The 27,163-nt window shown below is 53.9% G+C and overlaps 9 protein-coding genes across 9 annotated transcripts; 5 read left to right on the top strand and 4 right to left on the bottom strand.

Annotated features, from left to right (window-relative positions):
- Nucleotides 1-398: 398 nt before the first annotated feature.
- Nucleotides 399-1,902, top strand: M409DRAFT_67215 (uncharacterized protein; the record flags this gene model as incomplete). The annotated part of the gene is made up of 5 exons (XM_033817306.1): nucleotides 399-487; nucleotides 545-1,119; nucleotides 1,180-1,425; nucleotides 1,495-1,763; nucleotides 1,849-1,902. The coding sequence occupies 5 exons, from the start codon at nucleotides 399-401 to the stop codon at nucleotides 1,900-1,902; spliced, it is 1,233 nt and encodes a 410-aa protein (XP_033666245.1).
- A 715-nt stretch (nucleotides 1,903-2,617) lies between these two features.
- Nucleotides 2,618-9,076, bottom strand: M409DRAFT_24204 (uncharacterized protein; the record flags this gene model as incomplete). Its single annotated transcript, XM_033807132.1, has 3 exons — nucleotides 2,618-4,540; nucleotides 4,755-8,506; nucleotides 8,701-9,076. 3 exons carry the CDS (start codon nucleotides 9,074-9,076, stop codon nucleotides 2,618-2,620), a joined length of 6,051 nt encoding a protein of 2,016 aa, XP_033666244.1.
- A 1,186-nt stretch (nucleotides 9,077-10,262) lies between these two features.
- On the top strand, nucleotides 10,263-11,522 carry M409DRAFT_67213 (glycosyltransferase family 25 protein; the record flags this gene model as incomplete). The annotated part of the gene is made up of 5 exons (XM_033817305.1): nucleotides 10,263-10,421; nucleotides 10,469-10,677; nucleotides 10,738-10,924; nucleotides 11,043-11,300; nucleotides 11,340-11,522. 5 exons carry the CDS (start codon nucleotides 10,263-10,265, stop codon nucleotides 11,520-11,522), a joined length of 996 nt encoding a protein of 331 aa, XP_033666243.1.
- A 1,835-nt stretch (nucleotides 11,523-13,357) lies between these two features.
- M409DRAFT_24202 (uncharacterized protein) lies at nucleotides 13,358-14,162 on the top strand (the record flags this gene model as incomplete). The annotated part of the gene is made up of 2 exons (XM_033807131.1): nucleotides 13,358-13,785; nucleotides 13,859-14,162. The coding sequence occupies 2 exons, from the start codon at nucleotides 13,358-13,360 to the stop codon at nucleotides 14,160-14,162; spliced, it is 732 nt and encodes a 243-aa protein (XP_033666242.1).
- Nucleotides 14,163-14,447: 285 nt separating this feature from the next.
- Nucleotides 14,448-16,571, top strand: M409DRAFT_55765 (uncharacterized protein; the record flags this gene model as incomplete). Its single annotated transcript, XM_033813093.1, has 3 exons — nucleotides 14,448-14,604; nucleotides 15,080-15,537; nucleotides 15,573-16,571. The coding sequence occupies 3 exons, from the start codon at nucleotides 14,448-14,450 to the stop codon at nucleotides 16,569-16,571; spliced, it is 1,614 nt and encodes a 537-aa protein (XP_033666241.1).
- Nucleotides 16,572-17,121: 550 nt separating this feature from the next.
- Nucleotides 17,122-19,335, bottom strand: M409DRAFT_67211 (uncharacterized protein; the record flags this gene model as incomplete). Its single annotated transcript, XM_033817304.1, has 1 exon — nucleotides 17,122-19,335. The coding sequence occupies one exon, from the start codon at nucleotides 19,333-19,335 to the stop codon at nucleotides 17,122-17,124; it is 2,214 nt and encodes a 737-aa protein (XP_033666240.1).
- Nucleotides 19,336-20,020: 685 nt separating this feature from the next.
- M409DRAFT_24199 (glycoside hydrolase family 76 protein) lies at nucleotides 20,021-21,484 on the bottom strand (the record flags this gene model as incomplete). The annotated part of the gene is made up of 3 exons (XM_033807130.1): nucleotides 20,021-20,067; nucleotides 20,186-20,541; nucleotides 20,589-21,484. The coding sequence occupies 3 exons, from the start codon at nucleotides 21,482-21,484 to the stop codon at nucleotides 20,021-20,023; spliced, it is 1,299 nt and encodes a 432-aa protein (XP_033666239.1).
- A 2,059-nt stretch (nucleotides 21,485-23,543) lies between these two features.
- Nucleotides 23,544-25,464, top strand: M409DRAFT_24198 (uncharacterized protein; the record flags this gene model as incomplete). The annotated part of the gene is made up of 2 exons (XM_033807129.1): nucleotides 23,544-25,331; nucleotides 25,393-25,464. 2 exons carry the CDS (start codon nucleotides 23,544-23,546, stop codon nucleotides 25,462-25,464), a joined length of 1,860 nt encoding a protein of 619 aa, XP_033666238.1.
- Nucleotides 25,465-26,219: 755 nt separating this feature from the next.
- M409DRAFT_55761 (uncharacterized protein) lies at nucleotides 26,220-26,729 on the bottom strand (the record flags this gene model as incomplete). Its single annotated transcript, XM_033813092.1, has 1 exon — nucleotides 26,220-26,729. One exon carries the CDS (start codon nucleotides 26,727-26,729, stop codon nucleotides 26,220-26,222), a length of 510 nt encoding a protein of 169 aa, XP_033666237.1.
- Between the last annotated feature and the right edge of the window lie 434 nt (nucleotides 26,730-27,163).

Raw genomic sequence — 27,163 nt, 5'->3', positions numbered from 1 at the left:
GTGTTTCTTTAGTTAGACTGGATAGTCCTATAACCTGGTTAGCAACATAGAATGAACTCAGGAATAAGTTATGTTCTTATCCAGGTTTGACTGTAATAGCTCCGCAGAGCTACGAACGGGTCCCTGCATTAGGCTCGCAGCACCATCGGCGCCATCGTTCGGACTTCCCCTCCTCCCAAGGCCATCCACAATCAAGGCGGTCTGCCTGTAGAATGGCACTGCTTGACGGACATTGGACGCGTCCGAGCAGCGAGCGCGTTGGAGAATGACGGAGCGGTGTGGGTGTATATTTGGTGGGTAGACTTCCCTTCTATCTTCTTGATTTTCTTGCTCTCTCGTCTACAATCTAGTCCCTTCTCTCAAGACTACAAAACTGCTTTCTTTGATATTTTGACAAAATGACGGACCCACGAACGGGCAGCAGATGGATCCTGGGCGAGAAGTTTGACCAGGTGTATCCTCATCTTGGATCCATGGAGAATCTCTGGTAAAAATCAATACTCCTCTCCTCTCAACATCGATCTAAGCCATCGTTCACTACCAGGTACAAGAAATGGAAATTCCCCTGCGAACGCTCCCTCTACCCCTTCCACGACGGCAAATACTCCGACTTCGCGCCCGTCTTCGAAACCCTCATCCAGAAAGGCATCTACGACGGCTACAGCGACGAGTACACGCAAGAATTCCTCTCCACGGCCGAAGACCTCGTCGCGCAGGCGGACGCCCAAGCGAAAGAAGGAGGAGACAAGAAATCTGCTATTGAGATCTACCTCCGCGCCTGCGCCGTCTACCGCATCGCGCGATTCCCATATATCAACAGCGCCGTGAAGACCGCCGCGTACGAAGCGCAGAAGAAGGCGTACATGAAAGCCGCGGCGCTGTTCGAGTGTCCGATCCAGGATATCGAAATCCCGCACACGGCGGGCACGGAAGAGGATGAGGGGACGATGGTGCCGCTGTACGTCAGGTGGCCGAAGGGGGCGAGTAGAGAGGCCCCGGTGCCCGCGGTGTTGTTGATGTGTGGGCTTGATGGACATCGTCCGGATAATACGGTGCGGAGTGATGAGTTTTTGAAGAGGGGGTGGGCGAGTGTTATTGTGGATATTCCAGGGACGGCGGGTATACATCTCTTTCCCTTGTCGTTCCTACGTGTCTAGTACTGATGTTGGATGTGTACAGACTGCCCAGCAGCCCGCAACGACCCTACCTCTCCCGACCGTCTGTGGACTTCCATCCTCGACTGGATGGCTAGCCAGGGCACCTTTGACATGAACCGCGTCATCGCATGGGGCCTATCTGCAGGAGGCCACAACGCCATCCGCGCAGCACATACACACGCTGATCGACTCGCGGGAAGTATCGGCCAAGGCGCAGGAACGCACCACTTCTTCTCGAAGGAGTGGTTAGAGAAGGCGAAAGATCACGGTATATCACTCCCCATCCCTCCCCAAACCCCCAAACCCCCAACCCTCCCTGAACTGACACACCCCAAAGAATACCCCTGGACCCTCCTCCCCGCCATGCGCCTCAAATTCGGCTACACCTCCGAAACCACCATGCTCTCCGAGATCCAAGCCCGCTTCTCCCTCATCGAAACCGGCATCGTCAACCAACCCTCCTGCCGCCTCCTCCTCGTCAACGGCACGCACGACGGACTCATGCCCATCGAAGACAGCATGCTGATGATGGAGTACGGCAAACCGAAGGAGGCGAGGTTTTTCACGGGGCTGTTGCATATGGGGTATCCGCCGGCGAATGGTTGCGTAAGTACTCCTCAGATGCCCCTTAGGGTCCGTTCTTTGCTTGTTGGGACTGGGATAGACATGGCTGACGTTGAGGTGTGTATAGGTGTATCCGTGGATGGAGGAAGTCATGGCTAGTGTGGGTGGGAAGAAAGTGTAGGAAGAGTTAATGCATGTCGAAAAGGGAGGAGGACTTACTTCGTGGGGCAGAACAGCTGCGGAAGAAGGACGTCTAAGAAGAAGACGACGGTGTTCTGGACACCTAGCCCATTTTCGTGGGCTAGAAAGAGGATCTCAGGGTCCGATGTATGAGGCAAGTGCTCCAGTGAATCTCGTAACGGAAGATATCTGAATGAAAGTAGACGACGTGCAGAAATCACATGGTACCTTCCGGGACTAGTAAACTTGCGGGACATTTGAGCGTCTTCTGGGATGGAAAGGGTCTGCTGAGAAAATGCAGTCTAATGGGCCTACTTTTTGAGAAGTTGATGACGTTGCAGGATGATGGATACATGTACCTGGTAAATCTGTTGTATGTGAGCCTGGGTGACATCTATATAGAGTAGGAAGAGACGCATCCTCCTCCTGGAGAGCTTGGATTGATGACAAAAGCTGCGAGGAGTGGAATTGAACGCCGTGCTCACGGCCTCGTCGAGGGGCGTTGACGCACCTGAAAGCCTTCAGAACTAACCCGAACTTGAGATAATCGAGATCATGCACAAGGATTTTTCTTCGACCTCTTCATTCTTCGCAAAATTTAGTGCAAGAACTCAATACTCCAGCGCTGAATGCATCTGAAAAGTCCTATAATACACCCAGCCCCAGCCCATCCCACCCCGTCCACACACCACAGACCACACCAGAAAACTACCGAATCAAACCACAACCCCCATCGCCTCCCGATACCTAACAAAAGCATCCATGCCCTTCCCCTCCTCAACTTGCTCACCACCAACCCCCTCAACAACCAGTCCCTCACCACTCCCATGCAAAGCCCTCACCTCCTCCCTCAACACCCTCTCCATCTCCACAACCGCGACCTTCTCCTCTACACTCATCTTCCCCTCTCGCGAACTCATCTCCCTCAATCCGAGGCCTAGGCGCTCCATGACCTCGCGTCCCTCGCGGGTATGCTTCCGCGGAGTGGAAAGGTTCCAGAGCTTGGTGTATTCCTCAAAGACACCGCCGCCGGAAACCCAGCCTTGGGGCTTGTGATCGGGGAAACGTGCGAGGACGTTGGTCAGGTCTTCGTGTTCTTGCTCGATGACGGCTTGCGGGCCGATGGTGCTGCAGAGGACATCATGAGCTTGGTCCGTGTCGCCGGCGTTGAGGAGGTAGAGGACTTGGGCACCGGGGTTGCGGGCGACCGTGCGGGCGTATTGTGCTTTGGCACGCCAGATGAGATCTGTTGGGATCTGAAGGTCGTTGTGCAGGAGGTGGAAGACGCCGTCGGTGTCTTCGAGGGGGTTGAAGTCCGGAATCTTGTCGGCGTTGCGGTAGAGGATTGCGGAGATGGCTTGCTCGCGGGTTGAGCGGTTGCGGACGTAGAGCAGGACCCAGACAGCGGAGAGAAAGGAGTTCGCACTCTCCAGCTGAGCGGCGAAGTCGAGGGTGAGTTGGTCGAGCTTTTCGTCGGACAACTGGGCGCCATCGTCTCTAGACGCGAAGATAGTGGCGAGCTGCCAGGCAATGCGGGAGTTGGTCGAATCGCCAGAGACAGTCTTGGAGTCGAAAAGTGCCTCAGCATCAGGACGACCAACGTACATCCGTAACAGGCCAAGCAGCGTGTCTTCCCTGCCATCATTCGTATCGACATCCTGCCAGCCTGGAGTAGGCAAGACTTTCTCACGACCATCAGCAAGGTCGTTGCTGTACGCCTTGACGGCATCGTCAAGACTCAAGTATCCGCCGTAGTAAAGTCTAAGGCCGAAGCTCTGCATCCAGTTAAGACCAAAACGCTCAGAGATGCAGAACGAGCTCGCACGATCTTCAGCCGGACCGTTCTTCCCAGTAACCGCGCAGACCTCTCCAGCAATGATAGAGTACAGCGCTCGAACAGGCTCCGACATCTCACTCCAGTCATTGCGCTCGACCCAGGCCTTGATCTGCTTCTGCATCAAGTCGCGGCTGTCATGTGTGCCAGGAAGTTGGGCTACCATCGTCGCCAGCTTGAAGTCCCTGGCCTCGGTGAGGATTTCTGCAGCCTGTCTGACCTTGTTCAGCGTCAACAGCAGAAGTGCCTTTTCTTCGGCAGTCTTCTTCAGTGCTAATTGCTCATCGGCGACTGCAGACAGGTGTCCAGCCCACAGCTCCCCAAAGGCGTCCTGGCGAAGTCTGGGTTCATATTTGATGGTATCGTCAGGCGACATGCCGTGCATGAGGTGCGTACAGGCAACAGTGACGGGATCGAACAGGACCCCGGCAACTCCCCAAATGGCCGACTCACGGGGACCTTCAGTAGAGTTCTTGATGTCCTGAAAGCTGATATCGCTGCGGGCGTTCGCTTGACGGAATCCATCGACTTTGCCAATTACGGTAATGCCCTTCTGGACACTCAAGGTAAGTGTGTTGATATCATCTGGCGGTGCAAATCGGGCAAATCGAACTTCCTTGTGCTCGCCAACCAGAGGTTCCAAGGCGCGAGCCAAAGGTTCGGTGACTTCTTGGACGGATCCAGGGACGGAGTAGACCAGGATTCCGTTACTGCTGAAGGACGGCTTCATGGCGTTGTGAAAATTGGCGTCTTGCTCGCTGAGTTCGGCAGAGGCGGAAAGGCGTTGTCGCTTGGGGTATGGGTTCTATTCTCATTCTCAGCTATGTACGTTACATTTTGGTTTCATGATGACATGAGTGCGGTGATGCGGTGATGGAACGCCCAAAGTGTAAGGTGTTGTCATTTCCTCCAACTCAGCCAATTGCTGAACAATCCAAGATGTAGGCCAGGGGAAGGGAGGGGCAAGATGTGAAGTGGAGTGCATTCTGTCAGGTGATAGGGAGATTGAATCAGCATACCTCAAAGCCTCTGGCAGCACTGGGCGCCTTCTTGGTGGTCTTCTCTTGCGCCCATAGCGAGTTCATGATGTCCATTGAAGTTCGAAAGGCCTGGCTCTTACCCAGACCATCCGTGCTGGCTTTCATGGTGCTGCCACCAAAGCCAACCTTCTTCGCACTCTTCTGAGCAAGGTGGCTCTGGTTGAGTGTGCTCTGTCCCAACATGCTGCGCTTGAAGGGACTCTCAATCACTTCTTCGGGCTCCTCGCGTAGAACGCTCTGCTGTCGATCTCGGAGTGCTTGTCGGTCACGCTTTTTCGGGCTCATCGTGCGTTGGAGTTGATCTTCCCACGAGTCGGTAGCCAGCTTCTGTGGCGAGGCGAAGGTCGAGAATCCAGGTGTCGGCTTGAGGATCGATCGCAGTAGCTTGGGTTCTTCAATAAAAGAACCCGGAAGCTCGGGCTCCGGTTCGGGCTCGTCCTGCGTCTCCTCAGCAATCTCAACTGCACCTGTGTCTTCATCAAGCGCCATACTGGAGTGGTAGCGCTCATAGGCACCTGGAGATGGAGCCTGTACCGCACCGCCTGGTGAAGTGAAAGGATCCTCCTGCTTATTCAAACCAAGGCCACCAGACATCATGGTGTCGTCGTCGAATCCGTCTGTAATCATCTCCTCAGGGTCGTACTTCGTGACGAAACGAGACTCATCAGGAGCATCGAATCCACCGAACCCGCCAGGAACGTGTGGGCCAGGAGCAGCAGAGGCGTTCGACTGCTGCGATCGCCTGCTCTGGATCTTGAACTCGAACGTGTCGTCAACCTCACCGGTTCCGTTCGCTGACTCCAAGCTCTGCATCGTCTCATCTTCCGGAGGCTCGCTAAGTGCGCTTGTCTCATGCTGGATATCCATATCCTCAGTCTCGTCGTCTTCCACCTCATACGTTGTGTAGTGCTCAACCGTGAAAGTCCAGACACCAGTTTGAGCGTCGTAGCTCTTGAAGTTCGTGCCACGAGTCTTCCTCAAGTTCATGACATGCTTGTCGTAAGCAGGCCCGCTACCCGCCATCACAGCCTTTCTCGTGCCCAGGTTCTTGGGGTAAGAGTGCTCGAGGTGGATTGTGCTGGGTACGTTCAGGCCCTGACCGACTGGTGGCTTGGTTTTCTCGTCCGGGTAAACAGTGACGGAGCGCTGCTTGAAGATGCAGATGTTGCCGCAGATGTCTTCGAGCTCGGTCTTGCTGAGATCGACATTGCCAAATTCGATGTATCCCACACCTTCTCGGCCGACGACGAAGTTGCCGACCTTCTCCAACTGCTTGCGTGACATGTTCCTAAGGTCCTTCATTGGAGGCTTCGTCCAGTAGTCGCCCACCCCAGCTGACTTCTTCGGCACCTTCTCTGACGGCTGGTTCGTAGCAGGCGCAGACTTCGTGCGCCTCGTTTCATCATCTTCCTGCACGGTAGACAGAGAAGAACCGTTGACCTGTTGCATCTCGGGTGCGCCGTTAGACTGTGCTTTGGCTTTTGGTTGACTGCGTAACAGGGCCGGCGAACTCTCTTCTTCTTCTTCAGGCTCCTCAGTTCGTACAAGAGCATTGTTCTCGCTTGGCGAGGCGGTCGGTGGTGGGGAATTCTCCGGCTCCGTGAAACGCACAGTGCTGTTCTTTCTCTCAGCACCGGGTGTCTGCTCCTCTGGTGGGGCAAAGAGATCCATGCGAAGGCTCCGGTCGATGGTGAGCTTGCGCATGCTGCCGGATTGAAGGTACTTGCTTGAAGCACTGCCAGGAACCGGACGCAGCAGGCTGTCACCTTGAGGGGTGCCATCTCCACGCAGGTTGTTCATGCTCATGCTCTTAGCAAGGCGACTGGAGAGGGCACTGCCAAGGCTACCAGATGGCTTCAACAAGCTGCTCTGCGCTGGAGTGAGGCTGGTCGAGAAAGCAGATCCCGGAGTGCCGTAGGTAGAGTAGCTGAGGCCGTAAGTGCCGTTGCGGTTCATAGTGCTCGCTCTTGGGGTGTAGATTGGGGAGTTCAATCTCGTGCTCGATAGCAAGCTTGGTGTCTTGGAGGCAGCAGCCCTCGCCCCGTTCAACGGTGTGGCGAGAGGACCAACAGGTGTCGACGTCTGCTGCAGAGAGCCGAAGAGCTGGTCGTTGCCGTATGGGGACATGGTCAGACTGGCGTGCAGCTGGTTATTCTGCGGCGTCTGGTTCTGACTCTGTCCAAAGTTCGAGCCGAACATTGAGTTGTTGTTTTGAGATTGGCTTTGGTTGTTCTGGCCAAGACTTCCAAACAGGCTGCTGCCAGCATTGTTCTGTTGGTTCTGGTTGTTCTGACCCAAGCTACCTCCAAAAAGGCTGCCACCGCCGGTATTGGAAGTGTTGTTGTTGCCGCCAAAGAGGCTAGAGCCCTGGGGTTTGTTCTGGCTGCCACCGAACAAAGAATTTCCACCGGCATTGTTCTGACTGCCTCCGAAGAGACCGCCAGACTGCTGCTGCTGGTCTTGGTTTCCGCCAAAAAGTCCGCCGCCGCCAGTACTCGTGTTTGCGGTGCTGCCACCAAACAGGCTGGAAGTCGCAGGCTTGTTCTGTGTTCCTCCGAAAAGGCCACCTCCGGCATTGTTGTTCTGTGGAGTCGATCCGAAAAGTCCACCAGACTGCTGTGTTTGGTTCTGGTTTGAGCCGAAGAGACCACCACCACCTGCGTTGTTGTTGGTCGTGCTGCCTCCGAATAGACCTCCCGCGGGCTTGCTCTGCGCCTGCGCACCACCAAAGAGGCCTCCTCCAGTCGAAGCATTACCACCGAACGCATTGCCTGACTGCTGCTGGTTCTGATTCTGTCCAAAGAGGCCTCCGGTCGTGTTGGTGTTGGTATTCGTGTTGTTTCCGAACAGACCTCCGCCTCCAGTACCAGTGTTGCCAAACGAGCTCGGGGTATTGTTGTTCGTGGAGCCGAATCCCCCGAATGCTGGCTTGTTCTGCTGCTGGTTGTTGCCGCCAAACAAGCCTCCTCCGGTGTTGGATGTGTTGTTCGCGGTGCCGCCAAAGAGACCACCGGTGCTGCCAGACGTGCTGTTCCCAAAGCCACCTGTGGTGGTGTTTGATGTCGGATTGGCGCCAAATCCTCCGAGGGTCTTCTGTCCGCCGAACAAGCCACCACCCGTACTGTTGGTGCTGCCAAATCCGCCTGTGGTGTTGCTTGTGCTCTGGGTGTTGCCGAAGCCACCGAACGAGCTGCCTCCTGTCTGCTGCTGGTTATTGCCCCCAAACAGTGAGGGTGTGCTGGATGTGTTCTGTGTTTGGTTGTTGCCGAAAGCACTTCCACCAAACCCAGTAGACTGACCGAAGCTACCAGCCTGGCCATTGGTATTGCCGTACCGCCGTCCTTGCATGTAGTCTTCTACTCTCAACTCCTCAAAGCTCTTGCCCTGATATGGTTGCTGCATGGTAATGGATTGGTACGACGAGGTCTGGTTCGAGGTTCCATCCTTCTCCGTGGTCGCTTGGAAAGGCGGGCCTGCCGTACCATTGTTGCTGGCCGCAGGGGTTGATGAGCCAAATCCGCCAAATCCACCACTCGTGTTCGTGTTGGTTGCGCCGAAGCCTGTGCTGGTATTGTTGGAGTTGCTGCCGAACATGCCGCCGCCCGTGGTGTTGTTGTTCGTGCTGCCAAATCCACCACCGGTTGTGCTTGCGCCGCCACCTCCAAATATTGAGCCAGTGTTGGTCGAGCCGAACCCTGTGCTTGCTGCTGGCTTGTTGGCACCGAATATTCCTAGACTCAAGTTAGCTCATGTTCTTTGATTTTGCTCGTCTGAAGGGCGCTTCTGCGAGGTGAAAGGTTACACGTTGGAGTGGTCTGCCAAAAATGATGCTAGATGAAGCCCAGCATCAGAAGTGGCAACCGTTCCGTCAAGCAACTGCCTCGCTCGCACCCCAGAAGCCCCTTCTCGAAAGATATCAACGTACCTCCTCCAGTATTCGAAGCACCGAATCCCGAGCTCGCGGTATTGGTGTTATTCGCGCCAAATCCCCCTCCACTTCCAAATCCTCCACTCGTGCTGGTATTTCCTCCAAACAAATTCCCGCCACTCGTCGCGGCCGGCGTACCAAAGCCGCTAGGCTTCGTACCGAACGGAGAGCTGGTATTGGTAGAGCCGAAGCCACCACCACCGCCAAAACCGCCCGTCGAGCCCGTCGTGGTATTGTTGTTGTTGGCGCCGAAGAGTGAGGGCGTGCTGGAGCTGTTATTGTTGTTGGCGCCGAAACCAGAGCCGGAGCCAGAGCCAAACCCTCCAAAACCTGTGGAGGTATTGTTGTTGTTGCTGCCGAAGCCGAACGACATTTTGAAGGGGAGTGTCGCGGTCGCCGCGTCGGTGGGAAAGCGTGTATGCGCGCAGACTGTGTTGTAAAGTGGTCTGGTCGTGCGGGAAAGCTATCGGCGCGCGTCGATGGGGTGGATGTCGCGTGTGCGCGAGATCGAGGGTGGGTGTTCAGGTGTGGCAGAAGAAGGCGGGCGAGCGGGTCAAAAGAACTTCACACGCCGCGTCGAAACTTCACGTGCAACGCGCCATTCACCGGTCGCCTGTCCTCTGAGGTGTGTACGGGACAATTGCAGCGCGCACAATGGAAATTGGCGAGGGAGAAGGGCGAGGGGTGGTGGGTGTGGGTGAGCAGCGAAGAGCAGCGCGAAAGACAGCAGAGGCGGACGTTCGCTGGCAGAAGAAGCTCGAGCCAATCACGGGCGGAATGTCACGGCCCGCCCCTCTCGCTTAAGTTGCCTAGTCAAATTTGATGGCTCAGGCGGGCAACACGACCACACAAGTAACAACGATCGGACTTCACGCACTCACTCCAACGCAGGAAATTCACAGCCACGGTCTTCTGCTTGGGTCGCAAATTGATGGCGAGGAATGGAAGGAAGAAGTAGAAAGCCTGGTGTTCAGGAAGTGTCGGTCATTTATACTCCCCCCACTAGGCACCAACCAGCTTGCTGCCTTACGCTCGATGAGTCAGCAATTGGGCGATGTCGACGTATGCCTTAAACGAACCACCGGCATTGAACAACAATCGAACTCTCTCCATACATCTACATTCAGGCTCGACCTCGTACTCACATTTTGGTTCTTCCACGTTTCGGTTGGAGCTGATTATTTCGCGGCCTTGGACTTCTCGTCGCTACTACGGTGGGATTGTTAATTCACCATCAGCATGGAAGACCTCGTAGCCTTGAGTGGTATACTAGCCGGCTTGTGTGCCAAAGAAGGCTTCATCGCATCGTATTCTGGAGTTTCATGCAAAAAGAAGAAGAGCACGAAGAGTAAGATACTGTCGGTGCCAAGGACCCATGTGAGGCTGGCTGTGCAGCGTTTCGCTCTGGCACATGAAAGGCAGCCGCTGCAATCACCTGGCCTTTCATGTGCAAGATCGGACACGATTATGATGAATCCACCGTTTCTGCACCTTCTGACTCTTTGGTGATCGACCTGTCTCGTTACATTTCATTCCCCACATACTTTCCAGCTCGAAAGATGGTCATCAACCAACTGCTTTCGCGCAGGAGCGTGCTTCTGTACACCAGCGTTGCCCTCTTGCTTGTTTTCTACCTAAGCTATCAATGGAGATCAACGAGATCAGCAGAGACGGCGCCATCAGAGCCACTTCTTCCGCAAGATCACGAAGTTCCACGGGTACGTCAGGTCTCTGCAGTGCTTTATCGACTCCTAACATCGTCAAGTTCCAGAAAATCTTCGTGATCAACCTACCTTCTCGGACAGACCGCCGTTACGCCGCTTCCCTTGCCGCTGCTTTGACGGATCTCGATATCGAAAATGCCAATGGAGACAACGAGGTCGATAAGAAATCTCTGCCTCCTGGAGCGAAAGAGGTCAACATGAGCAAAGGCGCCATGGGCGCATGGCGGGCTCATACGAACATTGCTCGAACGTAAGCCTCTCCTCGGTTATATCGTGCCGATGGCACCACCCGACGCTGGTGTGTGTGCAGAATGATCGAGCAGCGCATTTCGTCGGCACTGATTCTGGAGGATGATGCGGACTGGGACACTCGCATCAAGCGACAGATGCGTGACTTTGCAAAAGCATCAAGGCTACTTGTACAACCACTTCCCGGAACAACAAACGAATTTCTGGATCCCACGTGGCCGCAGCCTGATGCCGAGCATAGCGATATTGTACACCTCAACATCAACACTTCCTCCACCGGCGAGCCCACAACATCTCCATATGGAGATTTGGATCGATGGGACATGTTGTGGGCGGGACATTGCGGCTGTCGATTCCCAAGACGAGAACGTCCAACTTGGCCGAGCCGTCATATCCGACGATGAAACCGTGCCCCCGAGACGCTCCATCAACATCGAATTCGGCGACACCCAACTTCTAGACCAATACCCCGATTACACGCGCGTCGTGGCCAGGTCGCGTGTGAACACCTGCACTCTAGGATACGCGCTCTCTCAAAACGGGGCACGACAGCTGCTCGCTCAGGTCGGCATGTGGAAAATCGACGGAATGTTGGACATGATGATGCGCTCTGCGTGTGACGGGGTAAGCGGAAGGAGGATCATGACTTGTCTTTCTCCCTAGCCGGCACTCTTCAACCATCATCGCCCGGTGGGCCCGAGATCGTCGTGGAGCAACATCAACAAGGAAGACGATCAAGGCTACAATGACATGCCACTTACGACGAATATACGGTGGGCGACAAGAGTGAATTTGGCTAAGCTGATGCTGGGCGAGACGGACCACATTGACTCGTATGGCGACTGATCTAATGTGCTTGGGGGCCTGCGATCGAAGCCAGCTTAAAAGTAAGCCATCTCACAGGATAGAAACCGCCGCCTCTGGCTGACCCAATGAATCCAGTCCTACTTCGGGTGGAGGTGCAGATGGGGTGGCCAGAGTATGTGTCTCGCCTGCCACGCCCACGCAAGACACCCCTATCGTCGATTATGATCCTGATCGTGCGAGTTGCGTGGCGACTGTTGGTAATCTCGAAAATCCGATCCTTGCCTTTGAAAAACGAGAGTCTGCCTACTCAGTGCCGAGGCTTTTCGCCATTACGCAGAGTTGCTATGCATACTCACGACGTACATGCCTAGAAGCGGCGTGCAACATCCTACACCATCAGATTGCTCTTTCGTCCGGAAATTTTGGTACTGCCAGCCCTCAAACGGGCGACTGGCGATTCGTGTCGCTGATGAGCCACGATTTCCTGCTTGGTGGTATGATCATTTGCCTCGATGTTGATCAAGATCTCAAGTCAAGCACTGCTGAATCGCCGCTTTTAAGCACGGCTGCGACCTCCGAACGCAGAGACAAAGTCGAGCTACTGTGCGCAGCTCATCGTGCGTGGAGCGTGTTCAAGACTACGAGCGACGCCGGTCAGAGAGGCGCAGCACTCGTAGCATCATTGATCGCTCGGATACAAAGGCGAATGGGTGAATCGAATGGAGCAACGGACCCAATCGTGCCCGAGGACTCTCGGCTTCAGCCTCGTGCTTTTTCAGGTGAGGTAGCTGCACAGCTCTCGCAGCCAACCGACTCACTACCCGGAGCGGTATCTTCGGGACACTCCAACGAATCGTATCAAAATTTTGGGAGGGATATTGAGTTCACTACGAACGAAATACTTCAGATACCCTGTCAGGTGGATCCTAATGCCGGTGAACTACCGATGGGCGGGATAACATACGATATGAGTGAGAACGGTGAATCAGGCTTCGATTGGATAACATGGTATACGCAAGGTGCTGCACCGTTTGTCAACTTGCAGTGAGACTGCATTTACCGAAAGACACTTGAGAACCGACGTTGAGATCTACTCGTCAACCTCGATTATTCGATTTCATGCCCACTTTGATTCCAAACATCGCTCAGAAGGTTTTGGTTCTCAGAGCGCTGCATGTTTTACAAGACTGTCCACCACAACGCCTCCACGCAGGCGCTCTACTCGGCGGCAAGGTCTCGACCACTCCAGTACTCTTCTGTTGACTTCCGTCCTCGGGCAGCGGGCTCCCCTAGTCTTTATCAAGTAAAGAACTAGACTTGGAAGCTGAGCGGCTCTATCGCGGATAAGAACACGAATATCCCCTCCCATTCTTGCAAGGCTGCATACCACTTCTCCCGTTAAAGGAGGAAGGTTCCTTGGCGTTTCGGACGGTCGATGACCGTCCGAGACCGCAAGCCGACTCATCTCTGATCTCGGTCCGAGTCAGCTCCGCAACTCTTACACACATCGTAGACACAACATTCCCATTGCATTCGTCCATTCTTGGGGCACGTTCATTCGTTGATTCTACTGCTAGAGATGACATGTGCGAAGTTTTCCAAGATAGCCAGACTCCCTCGTATGGAGGGACTCGCAATAATCTCAGCAGCGTCCTCGAGCGGAGCGGTATGACATTTAGAATACTGCCAGTCAGCCGATAGACAGACTTTGATAACGATTGCAGCCGCGTTCAGGGGCTGAGCATGGTCCACGATCGCTTCTATCATCTGGGCTTGAGGACAAATTACGCCACCACTTCGACGACAGCATTTTTGTCGACACATCAGATGGACGCATTTGCGGTCCGCCGCGTCGAAGGCTCGATGCGTCAAATATGAAAAATGCCTGGGCCGTCAGCCGAGAGACGAGAAAGTTGAGTGAGCTTGTTCACAGTCTGCGTGAGCAAGGCCGATTTACCCTCGTCCTAGGTGGCGACCATTCCATTGCGATTGGTTCGTTGACAGGTGTCGCGAGAGCAACCAGGCAGACGCACAACGGGCGTGGTGTGTCTGTAGTCTGGGTCGATGCGCATGCAGATATCAACACGCCATCCACCAGTCTCAGTGGATACCTTCACGGAATGCCGCTTGCGTTTGCTTCCGGTCTCGCAGAGGGTGTTGCGCCGTTCGATTGGATTCGCGCAGACCACTGGATCGATCTATCGAGATTGGTCTATATTGCATTGCGCGACGTGGACGAAGAAGAAAGAAAAACTGTGGCAAGCCACGGAATCAAGGTCTTTGATATGGAAGACATTGCTAGGTAGCTATTCGCCGAGGAGCACTCTCTACTCTTTATGAGTTCGCTGAAGCTCGTCGCTGACCTTCGAGTATAGATTGGGCATTCAAAAAGTCATGGAGCTGGTATTACAGCACATTGGCGACGCCTCTGCAATCCACCTGTCTTTCGATATCGATAGTTTGGACCCCAAGTACGCCCCATGTACCGGATTCCCGGTTGAGGGGGGATTGTCGTTGAGCGACTCTTGCTATATTGGCCGCTGTCTACACAAATCAGGGAGACTTGTTGCCATGGATCTGGTCGAGATCAATCCACTCTTAGAGTCTGATGGGCTCCAGCAGACGCTCGGGTCGGCACAGCTGATTGTCAGTCATGCTCTGGGGTTCAATGAAGAATAAGAGGCGTTACAGGATAAGTTCGCTCAAGATTCCAAGAAGGAAATAACGCAGATGACCCTGATTATGAAAAGACCATTAGCCTCTGCCGAGTCTGAAGTACACACTGCGTAGTACGACGTAGTCTTCGTCGAAGTCGACAGCAAGACAAATTTATCGCTAGTCTATTTCTTCCTGAACCTTCATAGTGGTAAGTACGTTCCTTACAAGCTCCAAATGATAGCGCAAGAATTGGGCTGCAATCATAACAGGCAAACGTAGAATCATGCTCAAACTTTACAAACCGCCATGCCCTCCATTAGATCTATGATCGCCAGCAGTACGAAGGCGTACCAAGACGAAAAAGGTCTCGATTTCGGACGGTCGTCGCCGGCCATACGGATGATAAATGATGGTCGTTCGGATGGTCGGGGATTACGCAGCCGTTCTCCGAGACCGGATTACGGTAAGGCTCAACTTGATTTGACAGACTGAGTATTGTGATGATGCCTCGAAGGTCAGAACAATCCACCTCTCGGTCATGTAGTGTCTCAGCTTCCCAAAGCCGCGATTCAAACTCCCAGTGGAGCTGGACCTTTGACTAGGGACAATCCAGAGTCCCGTGCCATTTAGTGTAAACGGATGCGAGGCTGGCACACTTGTAACAAGCCTTGGCTCTGAATCCTAACTATCGACCATCGTCGCCCATGTGGTCTTCGGACGTGTTCAGAAGCGGCCGGTCACCGCCCGTATGAATACGACCAGGTGTCGACTTCCTTTGGCTTGGTACTTCAGGCACTGTACCCGGAGCGTCGAGTCGCGATAACATGACAGATCGGCAAGCACGAACCTTCGTGTGTTGAGTAAGAATTTGCAGCCCCATCGCTCTGGGCTGATACATTCAAACGTTGCGTCTATTGTTCAATAATACAAGGTCCTAGAGTCACAAATCCGCTTCACAAGTCCCCCTTTGATCAAGATGCCTGCTACTACGTCGACAAAGCCGTCGAAACACATCTGCCTAGACTGCGGCCGTGCTTACAAGGCTGTAGAGACTCTCAATCGGCATTCCAAGAACCATTCAGAGACCACGCCATACGTATGCTCCGTCTGCGATGCCTCATTCAAGAGAAAGGATCTTCTCGACCGTCACGCTCGAATACACTTGAAAGCGAGACCAGGGTTGACCAGGAACCGAAGTCGACGGGCGTGTGACCGCTGCTTTGGTATGAAGACGAGGTGTGACAACATGACACCCTGCACTAGATGCTCGAAGGGTGGTTATGACTGCACGCATACACGCATCCGAAGTAGAGGGCGCAATCCTGAATTGGCCGCAAGCATCGGTTCTTCATCCATCAACAACCATCGTTCAATCACTGGAGAGCTTGCCAGTACGGTCAATGCCCTGGACAACATCGACACTGGGAGCAGACATGGTCTCACCGCGACAGCGACATCCTGGATAGTCGATGTTTGCAAGAGCCCATGTGGGCGTGGCCTCTGACGATCCAAAATGCGCCGGTCAAAGGGCTCGACCGAAGCTCTATGAGAAGCGATTCGTTCTCCACCGAAGATGCCATCGAATCCAACTTCGTCCTGGACCCTGCACTGCATTCAAGTGGCACGTATAACGAAACTTCCTTCTCGGTCCTTTCTGGTGATCTTTTTGACGAGATGCCTCACAACGCCGCATCTTGGTACTCCGGTCCAAACGGATGTGCCAACGGCTTTCCAACAAGCGCCTCGAGCAGCTGTTACACTCCTAATACCACATTCCACCACAAACGAACGAACAATTCTCGGTCTACGCCTACGCTAACCTCTACGACGAAGCTATCCGGTATCGCAACGCGCATCGCACAAGAATCATCCATTCGAGAGCTGGCCCTGCTTTCCACCTCAGACTTCGACGTCCCAAACCACAACCGCGGTGACCGCGAATGGCTCTGGCAGTCCATCTCAAGCAAAATAGAGCTCGCGTTCGGGCTCGAAAGGCTATTAGTCTCCAAAACCTCCAACATCCTCGACCATTTCGTCAAACTGTTCTTCGAAATCTCCCACGCTCCCTGGCCGACCAATCGATCCAACCTTCTCGCAGTAGATGCATTCCCGTCGCATCTGTACCTCACAATGGCAGTAATCGGATCGGCCTACGCGGGTCCAGAAGCCCAGGCTTTCCATCTGCAAGCGCTGTACGCGTTACGACCGAGGCTTGTGGATGCAGCCTTGCATCAGACACTCAGCATTGAGACTACAATCCCACTGATCCAATCTCTGGCTCTCCTGCACACGGCGATGCCCTACTCTAGAGACTGCAAAGCTTTGGCCGACGCGTCGGAGCTGTTTGATCTCGTTGTGATGCTTAGTCGGAGAGTTTGCCAGAAGTTGAGAGCAGAAAGGGATCTCTCGCGCCTGGCGTTGTGGGGCTGAGCACTGTAGTGGCCTCTCAATTCAAAGGAGAGGTATATCTTTAGATATCACAAATCGCAGTCACGGATCGACGAGCTGAAGGTGATCTCGCAGTTTTTGTCGTGGCGAGTAGGTCGGATAATGGTCATGTACCTGCCATACATACAGCCGATGCAGGACTACTCGATAGATGAGGTGAAGGGTTACGGCTGGACTGACTACGTATGGGCGAACGAGCACGGGGCGCGACAAACGGACCAGCTCAACTTCCGCTTTCAGACCACGGCCATTCTTGTGACTGTTTCTGATTTCATCATCTACTCGCTCTCTGCTCTGCTATTCGATACAAATGGAACCGCTCATGCACAGGGTGAACGCTCATGCCCTCACTCCGCTCCATGCTTTTCCAAGATACTGCTCTGTCCCGAAGTTGCCCGTCGTTGGCCTCCTTGATCGACTCCGTTTGGGCGACGTGGTGCTTGGACCTGTGAATGATGTTCATTCATCAACGACGGCGTACCTCCTCGGACTGGCATTTTCCACATCGAAACACCCATCCATACCCATCATCCTAAGGACTGCCTGCAGGATGCGGTGCTCCATCACTCGGCGGCTCTGGACTGCCTCCTGAGTTACCCGGCGATGGAAGTCCAAATGGAGGAGGCGTCGTCATGCCTTCGGGTATCTTAACGGGCGTGTCGACATCCACCTTGATCTTGTCCGTCAACTTCTCACCACGTACCACCTTCTCCATCTCTTCCTTTGAAAGCGTCTCGTACTCGACCAAAGCAGTCGCCAGCCTGTCGAGACCTTCACGGTTCGTGGTGAGGAGTTTGACTGCCCGCTCGCGACCTTCCTCAACCAACCGCCGTACTTCATGCTCAATCTGCTGCTTCGTCTCGCTTGACAGTCGTGCATAGTCGGATGACAGGTCAATGTTGCCCAGAGCTTCACTCATGCCGGCTTGGGTGACCATCATATACGCCAGTCGAGTGGCATTGGTGATGTCTGAGCTGGCTCCAGTCGTGACGTTCTCAGCACCGTAGATGAGCTCCTCGGCAACCTTGCCACCCATACACACATCAATCTGCGCCATGATTTCCTTCTTCGTCTCGCTGACCTTGTCCAGCTCTGGCAGCATCTGCGTGATGCCCAAAGCATGTCCTCTCGGCATGATAGTCGCCTTGTAGAGTGGTGTGGATGCTTCGGTCAACATGGCAACCAGCGCATGTCCACCCTCATGGTAGGCAGTCATGAGCTTGTCCTTTTGCTGGATGACTGCACTTCTTCGCTCAGCGCCCATCAAGATCTTGTCCTTTGCCCAGGTCAGATCTTCGATAGTGACCTTCTGCTGCTTGTTCTTCGATGCGCGCACGGCAGCTTGGTTGACGATATTCTCGATTTCGGCACCTGAAAAGCCAGGGCATCCACGTGCGATGATGGCTGGATCAACAGTACCGTCCGTTCGAATGTTCTTGAGGTGATGCTTGAGGATGGCAATGCGGCCTCGTACGTCGGGAAGTGGAACAACAACGTTCCTGTCGAAACGTCCAGGTCGCGTAAGCGCTTTATCGAGGGATTGCGGGAAGTTGGTTGCGCCGATGATGATCACATTGGAGTTCTGGTCGAAGCCGTCGAGTTCGGTCAGCAGCTGGTTGAGCGTCTGCTTAGCGTAGGCAGCGTCTCTCTCGTGTCGCTTGCTACCAATGGCGTCCAACTCGTCGATAAAGATGATGGCTGGGCTCTTCGCTCTCGCAGCAGCAAACAAATCTCGAACACGCTTGGCTCCCACACCCACATAGACCTCATCGAACTCAGATCCTGACATGTAGAAGAATGGAACACCAGCTTCTCCAGCAACAGCACGAGCCAAGAGAGTCTTTCCAGTACCTGGAGGTCCTACCAGCAGAACACCCTTTGGCAGCTTTCCACCAAGCGTGCTGAACTTCTCAGGAGCCTTCAAGAACTCGACCAACTCTTGCAGTTCTTCCTTTGCCTCTTCGCAGCCGTGGACATCGGTGAAACGTGTGTTCTGGAGCTCAGGCTTGGCTTCCGCATTCTGTGCGCCACCAACCTTCTTCAGCACGCCCGTCGCCTCAACGAGCAAGGTGAAGACCACCAGTGCGCAGTATGCGATCAGACCGAAAGTCAGGATGAACTTGACCCATCTGAATATCGTGCTGCCCATGCTCTCATCCACAACCACGTAGAGTGGCTCGTTCTTTGCCCCAGAACCTTGCTTCGAGATGCTGACATTGCCGCCCTGTGTCTTCGCAGAAACAGCCTGGCCGATAGCCTGCAGTTGTTCATTGCTCATGGTATTGCTTTGTCCAGCTGGAATCCGCCCTGCCAAACTTCCAACACCAGCATTTCCAACTTCCGCAGCGCCTATCCGCTCGAGAGCCTTCTGGAAGGCCTGTTCAGTGGCGGGGTTCGTAGCGTAGCGTCCGGTTTGATATCTCTCAACCACAATCTCAGGCATATTGGCGCGGAGCAGAGCCTGGTAGAAGGCGTTCTGCGCAGTCGCACTGCCGGGGTTGTTATTCGCCGTCTGTTCCATGTGCGCGAGGATGTTTCGATTGCTTTGCGAGTTGCCCCAAGATGTTCCAAAGAGCGTTCGTTGCTGGTTGAATCCGACGAAGCTGGTTTTGGGAGGTGCTCTGAGAGTAAAAGGACCGAGTCGGGTGTTTGTAGAAAAGGATCGCGATGTCGAGGAGAAGGATGAGAAAGATCTCGTGACTGGGGATGCGTAACGAAGGGTGCCTCGTGGCAGAGCGGAGAGCATGGAGCTGGTTGAGTAGCCTCCTTGTAGTGCAGATGCATTCGGTCGACTTGGCCTCAACGTCGCGAGAGGTACCGACGCCATGTAGTCTGGTAACGAAGGAGATTCGACATGTGTAGGTCCAACGCCCTTCTCCTGCTGTGACACCTCCGCCGGTATCTGCTTCCTTCCGCCAGCAGCCACCGCACTCTTCCCTGCTCCTCTAAATGGTGCCGCCAGCACATTTGCCATCGACGGCCACATCTCAGTCGTCGCCGCGGCGATTTGGCTTGCGCCCACAGGCGCGAACGCCATGTTGGCGGATGCCGCTATCGGTGGTGCGGACTGGCCGCTGCTGGAACGAAGGGGCTGTCAGCGAAGTGGATGTGTTGGAGAATGATATCGAGCGACGGTGGTGATGCGTGACGGTGAAATGCCGAGCGGTTTGGCAGTGCAAAGCACTGTTGCGGTTCAGAGGCAAGAGAGAGATGCGAAAGTGTCATCAGTCCGGCTTAGATTCGGCAGTTGCGCTAGTGGCGTTTGTTTCACTGTGTCACGTGCGCATTGTTGAACATTCACGTCGTTTTCATTTGCTAGCTAGAATCCACTCGACTACGCTCGAACGCTGTACTGTTCCAATATCCAGCTGTTCATCGCGGCGATCATCGCAAAACACCAAACGCCCATCCGGAAACCATCACCAATGTGATCAATCCAACGATCGCCGACCACGAACTTCCTTTCGCTTGCGAGGCTCTATTTACGACGTTAGTATTTCCAGAAGATGACGAAGACGATGGCGAGGAGGAATCAGGAGATGCTCTAGGTGATGTAGGTGCAGCTGTGCTCGTTGGGGGTGATAACGGGAACGTACTAGTGGCCGGAACAACCTGGATCTTGACATTGTCCTGGTGGCGCGGAATCTTCTGAGAGGCCTGGTCCAGCAGTAGAAGGGCCTGAACGGTCTCCATAGCAGAAAGCTCCTGGCCTACGCCGCATTTCGAGTCATACCCTCCAATGTACCACTTCTGTCCGCACGTTTGGCCGTTGTCTCCGCCGGTGCACGACTGACAAGCTGCTTGAGCTGATGCAGACAGATACTTGCGGACGGATGGGGCGATCGACGGATAAACCACAGATGTCTTTGCCAGCCATCTGGAAAGGTAGGCCTTGAACGAGAACTGATCGTCGTTGCAAGTGTCTACTGGCTCACAGGCTTGCTCGTACATGCTATGATGTGTCAGCTTGGGCGGTTTTAGTACGGTATTGGTACTTACATATTCGTTGCGTTCTTGTAGGGCGAGAAGAATGTGTTCTCTATCGAAGTCAGCAGACCTTCAGTCCGATTCTTCCAGATTGGCTCGTTGGTGAAGTTGGCCAGCATTGCTGTCCCGTAAATCAACATGGCGGGGTTGTAAGACCACTGCGTGTGATCCAGCTCGGTGCAGTTCTTCAGGTCGTCACTGCCGTCGAAGACTTGGTATGTCGGGCTGATGAGGCCAACTCCAGACATCCATTCCCAGGTCTTCCCCGCCCATTCGACGTACGTCTGGTTGCCGGTATACCGAGCCAGGCGAGCAGCGATTTGGAACAGGGCGCCGTTGCTGATGCTGTTCTTGTAGTCCCAGCCCTTGTTCGACTCGAAGATCTGCCACCTCAAACCGCCGTTGCAGTGCGAAGTCTCCCAGCGTGGTGTCTGTGAGTCGAACACAGCTTTGGCAAGGTCGAGCCAGACGGCACCGTTCTGTCCTGAAGGTGCTGGAAAGCCGTACTCGTGAGCCGAAAGTACTGCCAGCGCCCAGAATGATTGATCGTCGTTGCCCAAGCTGCTGAAGTAGGCTGGTGGCATGTAGTTGAAGTCAGGACCAACTTGTGCCATCAACGCCTGCGTGGTCACCGCGTTGTAGCTGGTATCATTGGTATAGGCCCAGTAATCGATCATTCCTCCCCATACAGCACCAGCTTCCCACCAGTAGAGCGGTGCTGGAAGCGTGCCGACGGCCGTCGCTGGAATGCCGGTAACGTTGTTGTGATACCAGCTCTGCACACCGAATGCGAGAGTGCGTGAAGCAGCCTTGATGGAGTCGACGTTGTTGACATCGATTTGGACGGCGGCGGCAAGCTGCAGGCTAGCTGCTACGAGGGCAGTCGTGGTGGCGAAGAAGGACTTCATTGTTGTATCGTGTATGCGCTGTCGATGAATTTTGTCGGAAGGTCGAAAAAGAGGAATGATTCTTCTAAAAAAAAAAGAATAGAAACGCCGCAAACAATGCAAGATTGCCACGGATTGCGTGTCCTCCTTCACTGCCGGTGCACAGGTTCGCCGCTTTTCACGAGGCGTTGTTTGTTCGACGATGGCGCCGCTTGTGAAGAAGCGAGACCTTGCCGGAAGGACGCTGCTGAAAAAGGAAGAGCAGTGAATGAAAAGGAAGATGCCGTACTTCACTTGTCGTCGATGGTCTGGTGTCGGTGTTATAGCGAAGTCGAAAAAGGCGAAACCCTGAGTCTCGATCAGCAAACTTTCTGAAGCTGTTCTGTTCATGTGAGTTTCATGCGGCTCGAAGGGCCAATCATGTGAAGAAGGCCAAACATGGTGACGATGGAGGCTTGTAAGAGCCGCGGGGGTATATGATCGGCGAAGAGCTGCCGCGTTTCAGAATGCCATGCAAACCATCCATGTATCAAATGGTCGTCTTTCTGTGCCTGGCAGGAAGCGCCGTGTTCCGGGTACCGCAGATGCCAGCCAGGATTTACCAGATTGGTTCTCTGCCTTATTTGAACGTCTCTTATACTTCTAATCTCTGTTGTTCAGACATTAGGCGCGTGGGCGTGCTGCAGCTCAGTTGCAGCTTCCGGAGCGGAGGTCGAAGACGGCGAAGATGGGACACTTTCGAGCTACACCACCGCCTTTTGCGCACTCAGCTTCCAGACTGGCGCTTGTAAGCCGGCATCCTGAGCCATGTCACCTGCTCTCATGGCCCTAGTGCACAATGGAGAGTAAAGCTATGCTCATACCCGTCCATCGATACCGAAAGCTTTCTCCCTCGGTCCGGAGCGATTTCGCAGAACCTAGGAAATCAGGAGACTGATAACACGAAGCCTGTGGATGTGAGATGGCCTCATCACGTTCGAAAGAGCGATGAAAGCAGCAAAATGAACTTGATCAACCTGGGACGATTCTGCATGCCGAGAGGAAGATGGGAAATCGCAGGTGAGGTCAAAGACAACAACGGCTGGCGCACGGTTCAGCTCGAACTCTACCACCTTCCAGTCCTCAACAGCTCCATCCCAGCATCACGACACACAAGCACCAACCCAAGCAGAGCCATACCATCGACCACGGTTCCGATAAAGTGGAGCTAGATTCTTGATCAGCAGACCAAAGCCGAGAGCAAGCCTCCTCCTCAAAATCACCACGACATGCTCTGGATTCGCATGGCATCGAACATCCATCAGGATATCATGAAGGCGAGCGCCGAGCAAGAGCTAGAAGAGACATCGAGACCGGTATACACATCACTTTGACGTGGTGAAAGGCGTCTTTTCAATTGCCAAGCACGGGTAGACATGTCCTGGACAGGCATCTCAGCTCGAAGAAAGACGTGATCTCTACTCTCACAATATCCGCATGCGGATAGAGTTCGGGCAGGCTGCAAGGCAGTCTGCTGCGCTGCCTCTGCGCGCCTGAGAATGCTGAACTTGCGACCTGAGGATATAAAGTGTCCGTAACAGCGAGGCGCCGAACACGATACTTTTCCGCCTATTCCGTGATACAGCACAAGCGAAATGCAGTCAATGACGGTAAAACCGTGCTCCACGCATGGTGCAGCCATTCAAGTCAGCTTCTTCTGAATGAGTTGACGGCCGCAAGGCGACCTGTATCGAACGCTTCCCGCCGTGTGCTACCATTTCAGAATATACATGACGGGATTTTCGAAACTCGACTTGATGACAGCACTTCCAGAACTGGAGCTAGGTACTCATTCTCATTTCGTGGCTATGCTTCGACGTGCCTCAGCTAAAGCAAAGCGCCTCCTGCCGTGCGCCACACGAGAAGGTTTCATGATCCTCGAGCTCAGCCCAGCTAAGCCGCCGTCGCAGCATTTCTCGCAGGTTCTCTTTCTCGTCACTTGTGCAATAACAGTCACAAAAGCCTGTGAGGGTGCCAGACTTGTGGTCTCGGAGCGTAACCAAACTGAGACATCCAAACATTCTACGGACAACTCGAAACAATGCCAAAGCTGAAATCTTCCCCCCGCCATGTCAACAAGCGCAGCAAGCCACGGCCGAAGAAATCATTATACCACCCGGTCGACTCCACAAAACTCGAAATCCGCCTCCTTCACATCGACACGCACCCAACAGACCGCGCAGGTAGAATCGAGTGCCGACTCGAGCACGTCTCTCTACTCGATCAGCCCCCAAATTTCTACGAAGCCATATCCTGGTGCTGGGGTGACCCAACCCCTCGAAAGGACATAGTACTCGATGGAGCACGCTTCAAAGTCTCGATGAACGCAGAGGAAGTCATTCGGCACCTGTGCTTCGAGCAAGGCCATGCCATCGTTTGGCTCGACGCTGTCTGTATCGATCAGTCGAATATTCAGGAGAGGGCCGAGCAAGTGGCCATCATGAAAGATGTGTATCCACGCGCGGAGAGAGTGCTGGTTTGGCTCGGAAACAATATGGATAGCAGCGCAGAAGCAGCGATGGAGTCAATTGATAAGATACTAGCTCAATGCAGCGAGTCAGCGAAAACGCCCGAAGACTACGACAGCGTATTTTTCTACTCTGACGGCCGCGGCCGATTTACGCGGCTGGAACTACCGCACTGTGACTGGGCGGCCGTGGAGACATTCTTTTCAGCACCGCTCTTCGTCCGCGTCTGGTTTATTCAAGAAGTCGTGCTCAGTAAACAAGCGTCTTGCTTCTGCGGTCGGTTCTCGAGAACCTGGAATGATGTCATCCTTGCGGCACAATGGCTTAACCATCGAAGCTACTGGCAAGATGCGTGTATAGGTCACTTGGTGACAGGACTCGAAAATCTCAGTAGTATCTGGCAGTTTACTAGCGGGAAGGACTTCTTTGCCAATTGGCTCGTCATGGGCACAGAGATGCAGACGTCTTTACCATCAGACAAAGTTTACGGCCTGCTGGGTCTTTTGCAGATGGACGAAAATCGTCGATTGGAGCTGAAGCCTGATTACAATGCTCGGCTGGATTTGGTCTACACGACCGCCACAAGGCTGGCTATCGAAGAACTTGCAGGTCACTTAGATCAGTTGTACTTACTACCATTCACTCGATACTTGGTGCCTCCCGAAGGTCGAGAGCCGGATAGCTGCGATAGACTTTCGTGGCCTTCGTGGGTGCTACGGTACGATTGGTCGCTCGACTCTACTCGAAGTCCCGCTCCCGTCTCAATATTCGGTAATGGAGTCGCCGAAGGTTTACCTGCGACCATTCGGGAGTTTGATCCAGTCAGACCTCATATATTGAGCGTCAAGGGACTCGTAGTTTCTCGGTGTTGCTGGCGAGGCGAATTGCTACCTCTTGCACTCTTTGAAAGAGATGACGATCTTCATTGTTTCGCAAAAGCGTTACTCCACTGCCGATCGGTAGCACAAGCGCAGGACCATTCCAACGAGAATATAGCAGTAACCCTGACGAGTCGTTGCAATGTAGCTGGCCATGATGCCCTGGAAGACGTAGAATTCATGGAGAGCTATTACAGATGCCTGGCTGCATGTGAGGAGATGGTTAAAGCAGACCAGGAGTCTCAGTCATCTATAAACGTAGCCGCAGCTGTGGCCGACTATCGACAAGCCATGTCCTACGGCACATGCAACCGAGTGTTCTTCATGACTGCATCGGGTCACATGGGCACAGCACCAGGCGGTATGGAAAGGGACGACACTGTTGCAATTTTATTTGGAAGTGTACTCCCTATGGTCCTTCGCGAACAGAAGGACGGCCAATGGAGACTCATTGGCAATGCCTACGTGCATGGAATCATGGAAGTAAGCATATGCTCGCAAAACACCCCTAACCACCACAATAGCTAACATGGAACGAAATCAGGGCGAGTACTTTCGACAGCTAAAAGAGGAAGGTCGTCTGGAAGAAGAGACGCAATGGTTCGATATCTGTTGATACAAGAACACCAACCCGACGAGATCGAACAAAGAATACAGGGCTGATCCTTTACGACACCCGAGGGCATCTGAGTCCGTCGGGCTGATGTCTCCCAGCAAAATCCATGACAACCCATCGCCGGGGGAAGAGCGAGCGAGCGACTCTGAACCTCCAAATCGCACGATCTACAGTTCCGTTCTCCTTGTACGCCAGCGTCGTCGGACGTAGCAAGCAGAATTAGCGCCAGGTAGAATTCCTTTCATGTGTGAATATCCCATCCTTCCATCCTTTTCAACTCTTCCAAAACTTCGATTCGCGAGATTGTCATCGTACATGATCATTACCTCAACCGCCGCACCCTTTCCATCAAGAGAACCCCGTCCTTCGGGACGTAAGGGTGGGGAGGAAAGGCCGTCGAAGACGCCATCGGCATGAAATGTCGGGCCTATAGGCATAGATACTGACTGCGTCGCTATCCACTACTCCATGCCTCTCGGCCAGAGGACCTGAACTCTTCAGCCTCGCTCAGACGCAGGCGCCTTGCGCCCTCATATTGTGTAACACCACCATCGCTTCGCCCGTTCGGATGTGGTTTACGTCGCTACAATAGCGAGGAGGTACCATAGCCTAATGATCATTCAAAGAATTGGCAGGGGTATCGCATCACGTGGAGCTAGCTAGCTGTGCAAAGAACAATCACCACTTCATAGCCATATTCACCGTCGCAGCATACCGGCCAAAAAATGCCCCTCGTCACTACACTCCAACTCAACTCACTGCGCATGACTCGCTTCTCCAACTTGCCCCGCCCCCCGCTCCCTCGCCCTCTCAATAAACCTCTGATGCATATTCCGATGACTCCCCAACATGGTCCTCTCCACAAACCCCTTCAACAACAAACTACACCTCGTCTCAATCTCCTCCTCCAACGCCCACCCGCTCCCACTCCCCTCCAACCCCTCCTCCTTCCACCGCACCACATACTTGGCATGCATATTCACGCCCATCGGCGCCGTCACCCACGTCCACACCCCGTCATCCTTATTCTCAAAGGACCCCTGAAATGTCACGCTGCGCTTCCAGATGGGCGGCAGGATGGGGATGGACTCGGTGATGTTGTAGATTTCGCGGGGGCCTTCTTGTTGGACTTTTTCGTGGGATGTGACGATGGTGTTGAGCGAGAGGATGTAGCTGTGGTCGTGCAGGATTTTTACGATGGCCGATGGGTCGACGTCTGCGGGGATCGGGGTCGTGACTTTGTTTTGCCAGGTTGTTGATGACATGGTTGTTGGTGGCTTATGGGATGGATGGGAGGGGCCGGCGGGAAGTCCGGCTTTCGATATCGATACGGGCAGTTGGTTTGGCTATGGGGAAGATCCTGGCTATGGGTTCTTGACGTCTTGGCGCCGTGTAGTGTCTATTGAGGATGTCGTTCTTGCTTTTTCTTTGCTTTTGTTTGAGGCAATCGAATTCTCAGCCGCTCGTTCAGAGGGTTTCGTGGACTTTGCCGCTATTTATAGCCTTCGTCATGGCGGTGGCTGGTCTTCTCAGGCAAGTCACCAAGCTATGAGGCGTTTACATGAAGAAATGGATGGTATGATTGAACGGTATAGTTCATCAGAAGGAGTACATGAGCCCGGTTAACGCGAGAGCCGGTCGTTCGGCAGCAGGTGAGATTGACAATGCAGACCCCGGTCGATTCAAGTTCGGAGGGAAG

This window comes from Zasmidium cellare, assembly GCF_010093935.1.
Source record: "Zasmidium cellare ATCC 36951 unplaced genomic scaffold M409scaffold_22, whole genome shotgun sequence".
Lineage (NCBI taxonomy): Eukaryota > Fungi > Ascomycota > Dothideomycetes > Mycosphaerellales > Mycosphaerellaceae > Zasmidium > Zasmidium cellare.
This window is presented reverse-complemented; position numbering and strand designations above follow the sequence as displayed.